Source organism: Cryptotermes secundus, unplaced genomic scaffold, assembly GCF_002891405.2.
Source record: "Cryptotermes secundus unplaced genomic scaffold, Csec_1.0 scaffold6, whole genome shotgun sequence".
NCBI lineage: Eukaryota > Metazoa > Arthropoda > Insecta > Blattodea > Kalotermitidae > Cryptotermes > Cryptotermes secundus.
The window spans coordinates 1,474,245-1,486,306 of record NW_019725001.1 but is presented as its reverse complement, the minus strand read 5'-3'; the positions used below and the strand labels follow the sequence as shown (position 1 = coordinate 1,486,306).

Below are 12,062 nucleotides of genomic sequence, written 5' to 3'. Positions count from 1 at the left end.
AAGACGCCATTGATTCTCGACTATTCGGACACTCTGTGTATTAAATATATTTTTTCCTTGTATTTCGAGAGAAAAGTGATTACATTTATTTTGGTTGATTTAAAAAGTTTTGAAAACTGGAAGCAAGAATTCAGCAGCGTATAATATTTTTGTAAGGGCGCTGGACGTTAGACAAGAAGGTAATTGATGTTTATGTCGTGAAATACACATTTCAATTATTAGCAGTGTTCTACTGGTTATTCCGAACATGTGTTCAGGCAGATCAGGCCCTAAAATAAACTTTGTCGCATACGCAAGACAGTCAAAGCCCAATTTCTTGTTCACATACAACCACTGATGTTCCATTTTTATTTGGAAGGAAACAAAATGTCATGGCACAAAAACAAATGAAAATAAATGTAATTATGCTAATTTAATTGCGAATAGACTCAAGTACGAAATATTTTTGCTTGCACCGATTGTGGAAGAACGGCATAAATTTTACCCATTCTTAAAAATTAAATTTCTCGCGATCATTACTTGTTTGGATCTGCATCATTCTTATAACATTTTCGGCTGTCTTCACTCTATCGTTTATGTTACTAAATGCTATGATTAATTCTTATCACAAACTCCGAAGGATATGTGATTTTATTTTATTAACTAAACAGTGTCTCGTATCACCTTCCTGCCCTACTTTTCCCTTAATGTCCTAAAGGCATTTCACTGCAAGTCAATATCACTTCAGATTCGTGCTCGGGAGGTCCCGGCTACGAACCTTGTCCATGGGACCGGAAGTTCTGACTGAGAATCTTCTGTCGTTTTCCTCACTCTGTTGAATTCAAGGCACAGAGTAGTCTGCTTGTGTCAAGTACCGCTTTCTCCCGCATTCACTAATCATCATGTCCTTTCTTCGCTCAATAATGCGAGCTGTCGAGGGCGTCGTTGTGTGCGTTGAGGACAGATAGCAGAATAGCAGTTTCCGCAAGGCGATGGCGATAGTGAAGCAAGCCAAAAATAATTCAGATAATGTTCGTGGGAAGCACGTAGCCTGGATAACCAATTAGACGGGGTTTGAATCTCTGTGGGTGCCGAGATCTGCATCTCGCGACCACATCCAGACCGGCTCTAGCGCCCCCTGCCGCAAAGCGGTCGGGCAGTGAACCGACCGAGTGCAGACTGCAGTTACATCTGCACTTGATAGCCAAGGGCATCTGCGTGTGGCGGTACCAAAGTGTTACCTTCTAACAGTTCTTAAGTAATGGAACATAAAATATCCTGAAAGAAGCATATGTTTTGGTTCACTTCTAAGAATAACCTGTTGTTATATAACGGGAATCGATATAACATGTTTGGCGATATTAAAATAAAAATAATATATAACATTTGATGTAGCAATGAAATGTAGAATAGTAGAAATGTAAACACAACTTTAGGACAGCTAATATTTGAGCATATTACTTTCATATGTTAATTATGTAGCAAACAGAAATTATATCATATATTTCGCACGAATAAAACATCATTATTTTGAAATATAAATGGTAATATTTATGAACGTTCTTAAACGCTTATCAGTAAAGAAATATCTGATTAAGGATAAACAGAATCTGCTGTATTCCAAGGTACGCGGCAGTCTCATTTCTTTTCCTCCTTGACACACATTGCTAATTGTCAGTGTCACCCTGCACATTCCCTTACTTCACAGATGCAGATGTAAAGGCTGTAAATATTTATCAAACCTATGTTACACCATACCTGTTTTCCACTACGAAGTACTTTCTGCTAAACGTAGCATAAACAATCGGCAGATTAACATTATTACATCATTTTAATAGTATATTTATGGTGTTGTGATATGTTGAACTTCACTAAAATACCGTATAAAATATTTCGTTATATCTTAATACAGGACTGATAAAGTGTTTGGCAACGCGATTTGGGGAGAAATATTCTCTTTTCTTCTGAAGTTATTTTTCCTTATTTCAACAACAATACTTACGTATTTGTCGTTACATTGATAGATATATCTCTTTTGTTCGATTTTCTGTGATCGATTTTTGTTTCATTATTAATATGGTAAAGCAACCGAGAAGTTGTGAATGTCCACAGATACAAATATAATTTAACGTAATTTAACACTTCGTCTAACTAGCAATTTGAGTTTCTCGGTTCGGAACGGAATGCGCTATGTTGGAAAATGCTGGTAGGCATTCGGAAGGATCTGCCTTGAAATATATAAGAGGCATCGCATTGAATGTTGTACCTCTTTGTTACTCCATTCGAAGAGTTTCACAGGCGACCCCCAGCAAGATGGCGCACGGCCGCATTTCTCAAGACATGTGCAAGTTCTTAGTGCAGAGGTGGTTCAGTCCGCCTGGGAGCTCTTGTTAGACAAAGCTTGACTTCTTATTTTGTGGCTGTATAAATAATTATTTTTATATGAACAAAATTCGGTACCCGAATAATTTGAAAGCAAGCATAAAAGAGGCCGCTGAGCATGTAACGAGAGACATGCTACAGCGTGTAGACAAGATGGCGGAATATCGGTTGGACTTAAGCAGGGCCACGGATGGTACGCATGTGGAAACTTATTATGTTCAAAATTATTTGTGGTACATTTTAAAATAAATTTTTAATTTCTTGAATATGCATCTGTTTTTTGTTAAGTACCGTTTCTAGAAGTCTCAGAATTATTTTTCGGACACTCCGTGTGTAATTCAAGGAATCGCTTTATGAACGCAATAGGTCTACGTAAAGTATAGCCGATAATAGAAATTCTAGTGCTCAGTCTCTCCTAATGACTATCAACCTCTCGATTATTTCTTCCAGTTGTCAAAACAGCAATATTGATAGTATCGCTAGGAAATGGAAACACGTTATTAATATGATAAAAAGACATATTATTTTCCATTGAAAATTTATTGAATTATCTGCTTTTATATGAAGTTTGGTACATGTAATTTAAGAACTGTTACTTCACACACATCTTAGGCCATTTACTTCTTTTATATGAATAAGATAATACGCCAAGCGACATAAATGAATTTATGCAAATATATATTTTGAGCCCGTTCTCCAAAATATAATACTTCTTAAAATATACCACAGGCGATGATTGTGAAGTGTGGAAGTACTCTGTAAGTGCATCAATTGATCCGTACTGATCAATTGATCCGCCCCTGAATCGAGAATGATTCATGATTTTGTTGATACGGGTTTGTAAGAAAGCGGAACTAGCCATTTGTTTGCGTTCGAAGAAAGTTCTAAGCCTTGTTCTCTGCCCGCCCTCCCACACTCCTCCAGTGCTTTGCAGAGCCAACAGAAGAACACGAGTATACAGCAACTTGCATGACATTTGTGCCGGGTCAGCTCGGACTGCAGCTTGGGGCTCAGAATGGTTCTAAATAAAGCGAAATGAAAAAGAAACTGAACTCGGTTGACATTTATGAACTTTGATGGTGTTTAGGTCATTAGTAGGGAAGTAGCTCAACATGTCGAAAGTGAAAAGGTTAAGTTGCCTCTCTGCTTAACTAAGCACCACGCTATGAAAACGTTTGGGACAGTGGAGGTATAGTTCCACCATTCTTAACTTCGGCACTAGAAAGAGGTGAGTGGTCAGCTTCACGCCCCGGCTGCTTTTACCTCGGGGAACAGACCTCCCGGTGCCCATTTGGTAAGAGCTGGGTGAACCTCAGAGCTGGTCTGAACGCTGTAGAGCAGAGAAAACTGTCTTGCCCCTGCCGGGAATCTAACCCCGGCCGCCCAGCCAGTAGCCCATCGCTATACTACTGAGATATCCGACATTATTGTTAATCATAAATTAATTATGAAATGTTTCAATGTAAGGCCTTTCCTGAACGGTCCATGCGTCTTCTTGCCATGCTCCCGGGTATGTACGTTAATGCAGAGATACAGAGAAAGCCGTTCTTTCTCATTCGTTCAAATTCTGATAAAGAATCACTCGCATTGTTGCCGACAGTTTCGCCAAAATGAACTCCGGAACCGAAGGAGAGTTCCATTTCGAATTGAAATAAAACCGCACTTGTTTGAGGGGGCTTAACGTCCTCTTACGGACGAACCATCTCGTGATGCTGGCGATATCGTCTTGTATATCAATTCTACTGACTGCTGTTGGTTGAGCTCGGACGCTCGTCTTGGTCTTCAGGCGTTCCTGAGGGAGCAGGTGCGGTCGACGCTGTGGAAGATGTGGATGGTAATTGTCCGTGAAGCCCCCACCACCCCACCGCGGCCCCGCAGTCAGACCCGGCAGCTAGCAGGCTCCCCAGGTTCCCCCGCGCCGAGTCCGGGAGAACGGGGAGAGGCCTTCAGATAACATGCGGAGACGCAGCCGCCGAACTTGCGTAGTGATCCTCTGGTTTCACTAGCAGGTACGCCACCGGCCGCTTGATGCCAGGGTCAGAAGGCGTGGGGGAGCCCGGCGATGGGTCGGTCGCTGTCGTGGGTACTGTGGTGGGCCCGCAACTGCACGGAACCATACAGGGAGCACCCGCGGCCAAACTGTTTGGCCAGGTTGCCGCAGCTGCTGCAGCTGCCGCGTGCGAGTACAGAGAACTGCCGTACAGCGCCTGGAAAGCAAGGTCCGCCGCTGTCTTGCCACCTCCTGAAGTCGAAGCCAGGTCGTCGGCATGCAGCTTTGCTGCGTGATGAAGAGGGTACAGGGGATATGGAAAGGGTGGGAATAAAGACCGCGGGAATTTTAAGTCGGATTCTCCTGTTAGAAGAGGGTGAGGCGGTGGGTGTGGGCCAGGGGGAGGCACTGGTAAGGGAGGAAGCAGTGACCGGGGAATGCCGTGAAGGGGATCCATTCCAGACGACAGAAGCGGCGACAGTGAGAATCCGAATTTTGGTTCCTTCTTCATGAGAGACTTCGGTTTCCTCCGGGGGCGATACTTGTAGTCGGGGTGCTCCTTCATGTGCAGCGCCCTGCAGCAGAGAACGGCAGTGGCGTTAGGTGGATATCGGTCAGGAGCTGGCAAAATTCAAACGAAAATGAGTTAATATTGGAAGAATGGAGTTAATGGAGTTAATGGAAGAATGTAAACAATGAAGAAGAGCAGGAGGAAATACAGGAGACTGAGGAATGAATTGAAAAGAGTCACGGACAGGGCCAAAAAGGAATATCTTGAGAATATATGTAATGAGATTATAGAATTTCAAAGAACAGGACGTTATGATCTGATGTACATGAAGACAAAAGAACTAGGATGGAAAGAGAATTATGGGGTTCGAAATATTGGCATCGAAGACTCCCAGGGGGATAGAATAATAGATCAGAGGCAAGTGCTGAAAATTTTGGAAAATTATATTACAGAACTATATGATCAACTTAATCGGCCAGAAACCTTGGAAGTGGAAGCGGAAGAAGAAGTAGATACAGACGGGAAACGACCGTATATTTTACAAAGAGATGTGGAAAAAGCTATCAAGGAAATGAGGAATGGAAAGGCTACAGGAGATGATGATGTACCTGGAGATGTTCTTAAGTTACTGGGAGAAGGTGGTTTGAAAACACGGACAAAACTAATAAACACCATATATGAAACTGGGGAGTGGCCCAAGGACTTTACAGAAGTGACAATGACTGCCTTAAAGAAAAAGAAAAAAGCTACAAAATGCAGCGACCATCGCACAATAAGCCTTATTGCACACACAGCAAAGATACTTAAAAGAAGAATTGTAAGGAAAATGGAGGATATACTTGGAGAAGATCAGTTTGGATTTAGAAGAGGAAAAGGAACCAGGGATGCAATTGGGATGATGAGAATTATAGCATAACGAACTTTGGAGACAGATGAAGAACTGTGTGCTTGCTTTATAGACTGGCAGAAGGCATTTGACCGTGTAAACTGGACCAAATTAATGCAGATCCTAAAAGAAACAGGTGTCAACTGGCGTGAAAGAAGATTGATTAGTAAATTGTACATTGATCAGAAAGTTAGAGTACGACTGGACAGAGGGGAGACAAGAAGTGTGCAGATTGAAAGAGGAGTTCGACAAGGATGCTGTTTATCACCATTTTTGCTCAACTAGTACAGCGAATGCCTTACCAAAGAAGCTCTGGACGGGCTTGGAGGGTTCAAATTAGGAGGGCAAGTTATTCAAACTGTAAAATATGCAGATGACCTTGTGTTAATGGCTAAGGAAGAAACTGTGCTACAAGGCATGATTGAGAGACTAAATGAAATTGGAAGGTGCTATGGCATGGAAATGAATGTGGAAAAAACAAAGTAATGAAAATTTCGAGACAACCAACCCCAGTCACAATAAAGATAGACCAAAAACAACTGGAAAATGTGAAATGTTTTAAATATTTGGGTAGCTTGTTAACAGATGATGGAAGGTGTACTAGTGAAATTAAATCCAGGATTGCAATGGCAAAAGCTGCATTTAGCAAGAAGAAGAATCTTTTTACCAGCAAATTGGACTTAAATTTGAGAAAGAAACTAGTGAAATGCTACATTTGGAGCATTGCTTTGCATGGAGCTGAAACTTGGACACTTAGGGCAGTAGGTCAGAAACACCTGGAAAGCTTCGAAATGTGGTGTTGGAGAAGGCTGGAGAAGATCANGTCTTGACAGATTACTGATGAATGAATGACTATATTATAAATAATGTAGCACTACAACAGTTATATTATGATACATATGTAAAATGTATTGTAATTTCATAAAATAAATACACAAATAAAATAATGAAACAAATAAATGAATAAGTAAATAGAAATGGAGAGAACGAAAATGCAATATTTTGGATTCCTGTTACACATATTTCCGGTCTAGAAAACCAAGATTAACGACCGTTGCGCTGACCACATGACACTCTCTATCCGCAAAAGTTGGCACTAACTTCGCCGAAAAGCGGCGGTCGCTCGGTCGGTATAATTGGCTTACGGACTAAAACCACGGAGTTTGTTTTGTTACACACATTTACCATATCCGTCGAAAAGTCGAGTGAGGCCGGAAGTACAAGATTTTTCTGCTATAGAACGTGTTCGTCCCAGTACAAATAATTTATATCAATGTATTTAGCCTAACATATTGTCACTTTGTTGGGGTACGCGTGACGAAAATAACGGGTTCTACTTCGGATGATTGGATTTCTTAGCACTTCAGTTACAAATTTTCTTAATTACAATTAGTATAACTTTGTCCCTGCTTTATACAATTTACAGTTTACCATTGCACAAGCACTAGAATTTCCAGTTTCCACTAGTCGGCCCCTAGCAACGAATCTCAACACAGAAACTAACACTTCAGATCACTAGGATGTCTTCTTGTCATTTCTTGTTCAATCACCCTGCAACTTTGGAACTCATCAAAACTCTTCTGGACTCTTAACTACACTGCACTAACCTGCATTAACCTAAGCTACAAAAGATCTTCGTTATATACGTAGACTCCGTACGGAGAACACAGAAAACACAAGTCACTTCATTCCTAGTAAGGGAGTTCATTGTCGCGCTGGCTGTTGCCTAGTAACGGGCTATACTATTCGTCCACTGAGACATGTCTTCTATTGTCCCACGTTGGAAATTGTTTACTGAGCATTTGCCTAGAAACTCTTTGAGCAAATCTGTTACGATATTTTAGAAAAAGCATTTAATTCTTCTCGCAAAGTTTCACCATTTCGACCCCGAATATAAATAATTCGCCCTCTTATTTTATGTTTTGTAATTAACGAAATTAATATATTTTCCTATTAGACATATTCACATGTTTGATTTGTTAATTATTTTAGGGATGTTTTAAAAAATAAATATTAGATAAATAAAAGTTGCACTTTGATGATGTTAATAATGACAAGGACGGTAACATGAAGTAGGGTATAAAAAGAAATAACAGATCAAACTTGTGTAGAATCCATAAGCCCACTGTATGTGTAGCAGTAGCTGTATGCGGAGCTTACGGACGGAACCACAAAACGGGCCACTCACAACACACACTGAAGTTTCCTGTATTAATGTATATTTTCATCACGCGTATGAGGACTAAAGACGGGGTTCGGATTGGTAACTGGATTCATTAACCACCTGAACGTAAAGCTATCCCTGCAACAAGCCGCCCTTTAGCCCCAGGAATAATCCTGGTACTCATTTCTGTTAGAGGCGGAGTCGATCTCAGGGCCATAGTGCGGCTGGAAGGATTAGGTCAATTGAAGAAAATCCATCTCATCGGGGCTCGAACCCGCAACCTTCCGACTTGTAGCACAGTGCCTCAACCAACTACGCTACCGCGTGCCCCTTTATTAACCACCTACAGCTCGTAACTACAAATAGTTGTTACGCTGATCCTGATTTTCACGCTAAAAACACTCCAAGCTCTTCAGTCTATCTTCACTAGTGTTCGCAGATTTATAGCACAGGAACTATGAAAGTCTACTAAATTACACACATTCCTAATATCTATGTGCTACAGCACATGTAACGTCACACTAATTCTTCCAATTCTTCCTCTGGCCACACTTCTCTTCCTCTGGAACTTCGGAACTCAAGTCACTCTTCCAGCTTACGACTGCCTCATACCTTCCCTTGAACTAACTGTCACCACATTCACTTCTCTTATAAGCACTCTGCATAGCCGCTTCTATTGTTGATGACGTTACCATTTTCATAGCAGGGTCCGATACACGGAAATGTGTTTAGCGAGCCTTTGCTTAGAAGCGGGTTGCATATCCCCGTCACCGCTGCTCGGCACAGTCTCATATATTGTTGAGTATTGGACCCTGCTTACAGTGCTGTTGCCTGGCAACATGTTGATGAAATCTGTTACAGTATTTATTTATTTTATTTATTTATTTGTAGTTTATTTATCTTAACTGTGCTCTCAAACACACATTACAGACGTGCATGTCGAATGATAAGATGATCAATGAATAATGTGACTGGCGGTCTAATTTGAAGCGCTGTCCTCATATCTGCTTGAAGGACTTAGGGTATCTCGTCCCCTGGTTGAGATCTGAACCCAGGATCTCCAGTAAATTAAGGAAGGATGCTGACCGTTCGATTTTCGATACTAATGTAAACTGCAGGATATTGTAATATATTTTTCTGTTTCCACTTCACATATTGAATAGTGTATTTTTATTTCCCCTTCTGTAAATTATTATTGAGCAAAAAAAAAAATGTTTCCACAAATCTTTGCGTAAACATAAAGCCCTGCATTTCCTTCCTCTAGAAGACAATTCGTGTGTGCTTCACTTCTGATATTCTCTCACTGCTCAATTTGACCCTTGCTTCTCTGCAAGAGTCCTGTATTCGTGCCCTCAGGCGGGTACACATTTGTTTCTTTCTCGAGAACCAGGCGTTTAAACAGTGCCGTTTTCTGGGATGTGGCTCCGTGTAGATTTGCAGTCTGCAGCCACCTGCTCACGATGATTCCTCGCTCACGGATTTTTATACACTGAAAATATAGGCGATACGTTCCTCCGAAACGTCGGTTTATACAATATCTGCAGGGCGCCACATCCCGGAAGACGGCATTCTTCATAGTCACCGCCTTGAAACCCTCAATTCTTACAAGACGTGTAAAGTTGTCAGTGTTGAACAGTGCGGCTGATGATTCTGTCACCAATGAATGTGTTGGGCAGAGGCTGGTGATAAGAGAAGGAATGCTGTATCACCTGACACCTGTAGAAATAGGCGTCCTTCTTATAGTTGATGCTTTTCCTCACGGACACTACAAAATACCAAGAATTGCAGGTAAACATTGGTAAGTGTTCCTCAACGGGTAAGACTGAATGTCTTCAGTAAAATAAAAAGTTCTATATAAAAAAGAATATTTTGACTAAATAACAAATTTCTAGACCACCTGAGTGAAGGACTCTGTTATATGGAAGCCGTGGAATCAGTTAATTATTAAGAATATGTAGATTTATTTACGAATCAAATGTTCTAAGATTCAACAGTATTATTATGGGCATTGTCTTATCGGGAGAGAACAAAGCAGATATAATTCGGAAATATGTTTCCAACATGTCCGACCAACCACCCACTCAGCTACCCACTCATCCATACACTAACCAAAACACCCACCGACCCATCATCAGGCCGCTCCATCGTTCAAGTGGTTTGTCGCTGGCTTCCCACCACGGCGGCCTGGGTTCGATCCCAGCGCTGGTCAAGTGGGGTTTGTGGTGGACAAAGTGGCGCTGGGGCGGGTTTTCTCCTAGTACTTCGGTTTCTCCTGCCAATCTTCATTCCACCAATTGCTCCACAATCACCCTCACCTGTCATCTGGGGCTGGTACAATAGGCCAATCAGTGGCCGCCGTGCCGAGTGGACGACTCCACCTCCCACTAAGCGAATTAAAAAAAAAAATCACCCAGCTGTCCGCCTGTCCACCCATGCGTCAACATAATTATATGAATCAAATAATTTGTTCCAAGTACAGAGATTTTATCATGAATTTTAAGACTATGGCTCTTGGTATTTGACACCGTGTAGTTCGGTAGGTAGGTGCAGACGTTTTGGACGAATCTCCTGCCCCCAATCTTCAGGGTAGAAGGACTTCGCGCTATCCCGCAGATGAAAGCAGCATGTTCCATCTCAACATTGATATCTGTTTAGCAAACTCCACGGCGTCACATCCCAGATGACCGTTCATCACTTTCATGAGAACCCCAGACCTATTTAACAATTGAATCTCGGTTCCCGCACAATGCACGTATTTTTGGAGAGTTGATTAATGAAGCAATGTTCAGGGACAGATGAGAACACCGAAAAACCTGGCATGAAATTTATGGAAGACATGCGCTTCTCCAGTTTATTCCATTTGCTTCCCTCTACAGCGACGCGATGAGCATGTCTTCCTGTGTGTATGTGTGTGAACATTGCGAACGGAAACAATAGAACATGGGGCCACGGCCTCAGGACAATACTTGCAAACGAAGGCAAAACGCGGCCGGCGTCCGACCTCAACGATTGAGGTATGGGTGGTCTAGGTGGCTTATTTCTGCTAATAGTCCCCCACACTCTGATACGCTCCTTCAACAACACCTTGATACAGATAAATCTCTTTTACAATGCATGTGCGAAATTTAGCCCAGCTTAGAGAAGAGTTTTCTGTCTATTGTCTGAGGGCTTATACACCTACAGCAATTGTTACGTCATGTATACATGCAGTGTCATGTACATCCGCATCTGTTGCTTGCTGAAGAGGTTTAAGGATAGAGGCTACTCTCACCTCAACTTAAGCGCGATTTAACTTAATCTGGTGCGGAATGCTGTGGTGTCTTACTCGAGGCGACATTTTATTTGAAACACTGAGCCTCCCTTTTGTAAAAACAGCGAAATATTTCCTTCCCCTCTCAGTTTTAACAATAAGACTACATTAGCTTTGGGAACTGCATTTATAAGAATATGTCCATAATTGAAACAGTAATGTGATTGAATGCGCTTGGGGTCTCTGGATTCGATTCCCAAAATAGTCTCTATATCCACAGGATGCTCTAGGGACCTAGCTGACCTCATATCTGCTTAGATATTGGGGGAAACTAAGACGATCGGAACGTGAACCTCAAACATAATGGAAAAGTAGAAAAACCGACTTCGTAATCAAAATTTGTCACTTTGAAATATCGTACCTCAGACGAGAATCTGAAAGGAAGATAAAATTTGAAGAAAGCAGTCTTCTGGGATTTGGCACCGTGTATATGTGGTGTTAACCGACGTTTCGGAGGAACGTATCGCCTACATCTTCAGCGTAGAAGGAAAAATAGAAGAAATCCGCAAGCGAAGAGACCGTGAGAACCGGTAACGGTCTCTTCTCTTGCGGATTTCTTATAGTTTTCCTTCTGCGCTGAAGATGGAGGCGATACGTTCCTCCGAAACGTCGGTTAACACCACATATACACGGTGCCAAATCCCAGAAGACTGCTTTCTTCATAGTCACAGCCGTGAAAGCCTCAAATCTTACAAGATAAAATTTGGAAGACTAGGTGTCGATGGAAAGAAAATAATAAAATAAAATATGAAAAGAGAAATTAAATTACCTCCCAAATTCGTAAATAAAAAAATTTGAGAGCTTTTAAGCAATGTATGAAACCATTGAGGGAATTTTACT

The 12,062-nt window shown here is 41.6% G+C and overlaps 1 protein-coding gene across 1 annotated transcript in view; it reads right to left on the bottom strand.

Annotated features, from left to right (window-relative positions):
* Positions 1–3,925: 3,925 nt before the first annotated feature.
* LOC111863151 (transcription factor Sox-21-B) overlaps positions 3,926–12,062 on the bottom strand; it is a 33,351-nt gene continuing 25,214 nt past the window's right edge. Inside the window, exon 2 of the mRNA XM_023849202.2 lies at positions 3,926–4,926. Coding sequence (XP_023704970.1) covers positions 4,308–4,926 — 619 coding nt within the window. The 3' untranslated portion in view covers positions 3,926–4,307. The remainder of the gene's footprint in view (positions 4,927–12,062) is intronic.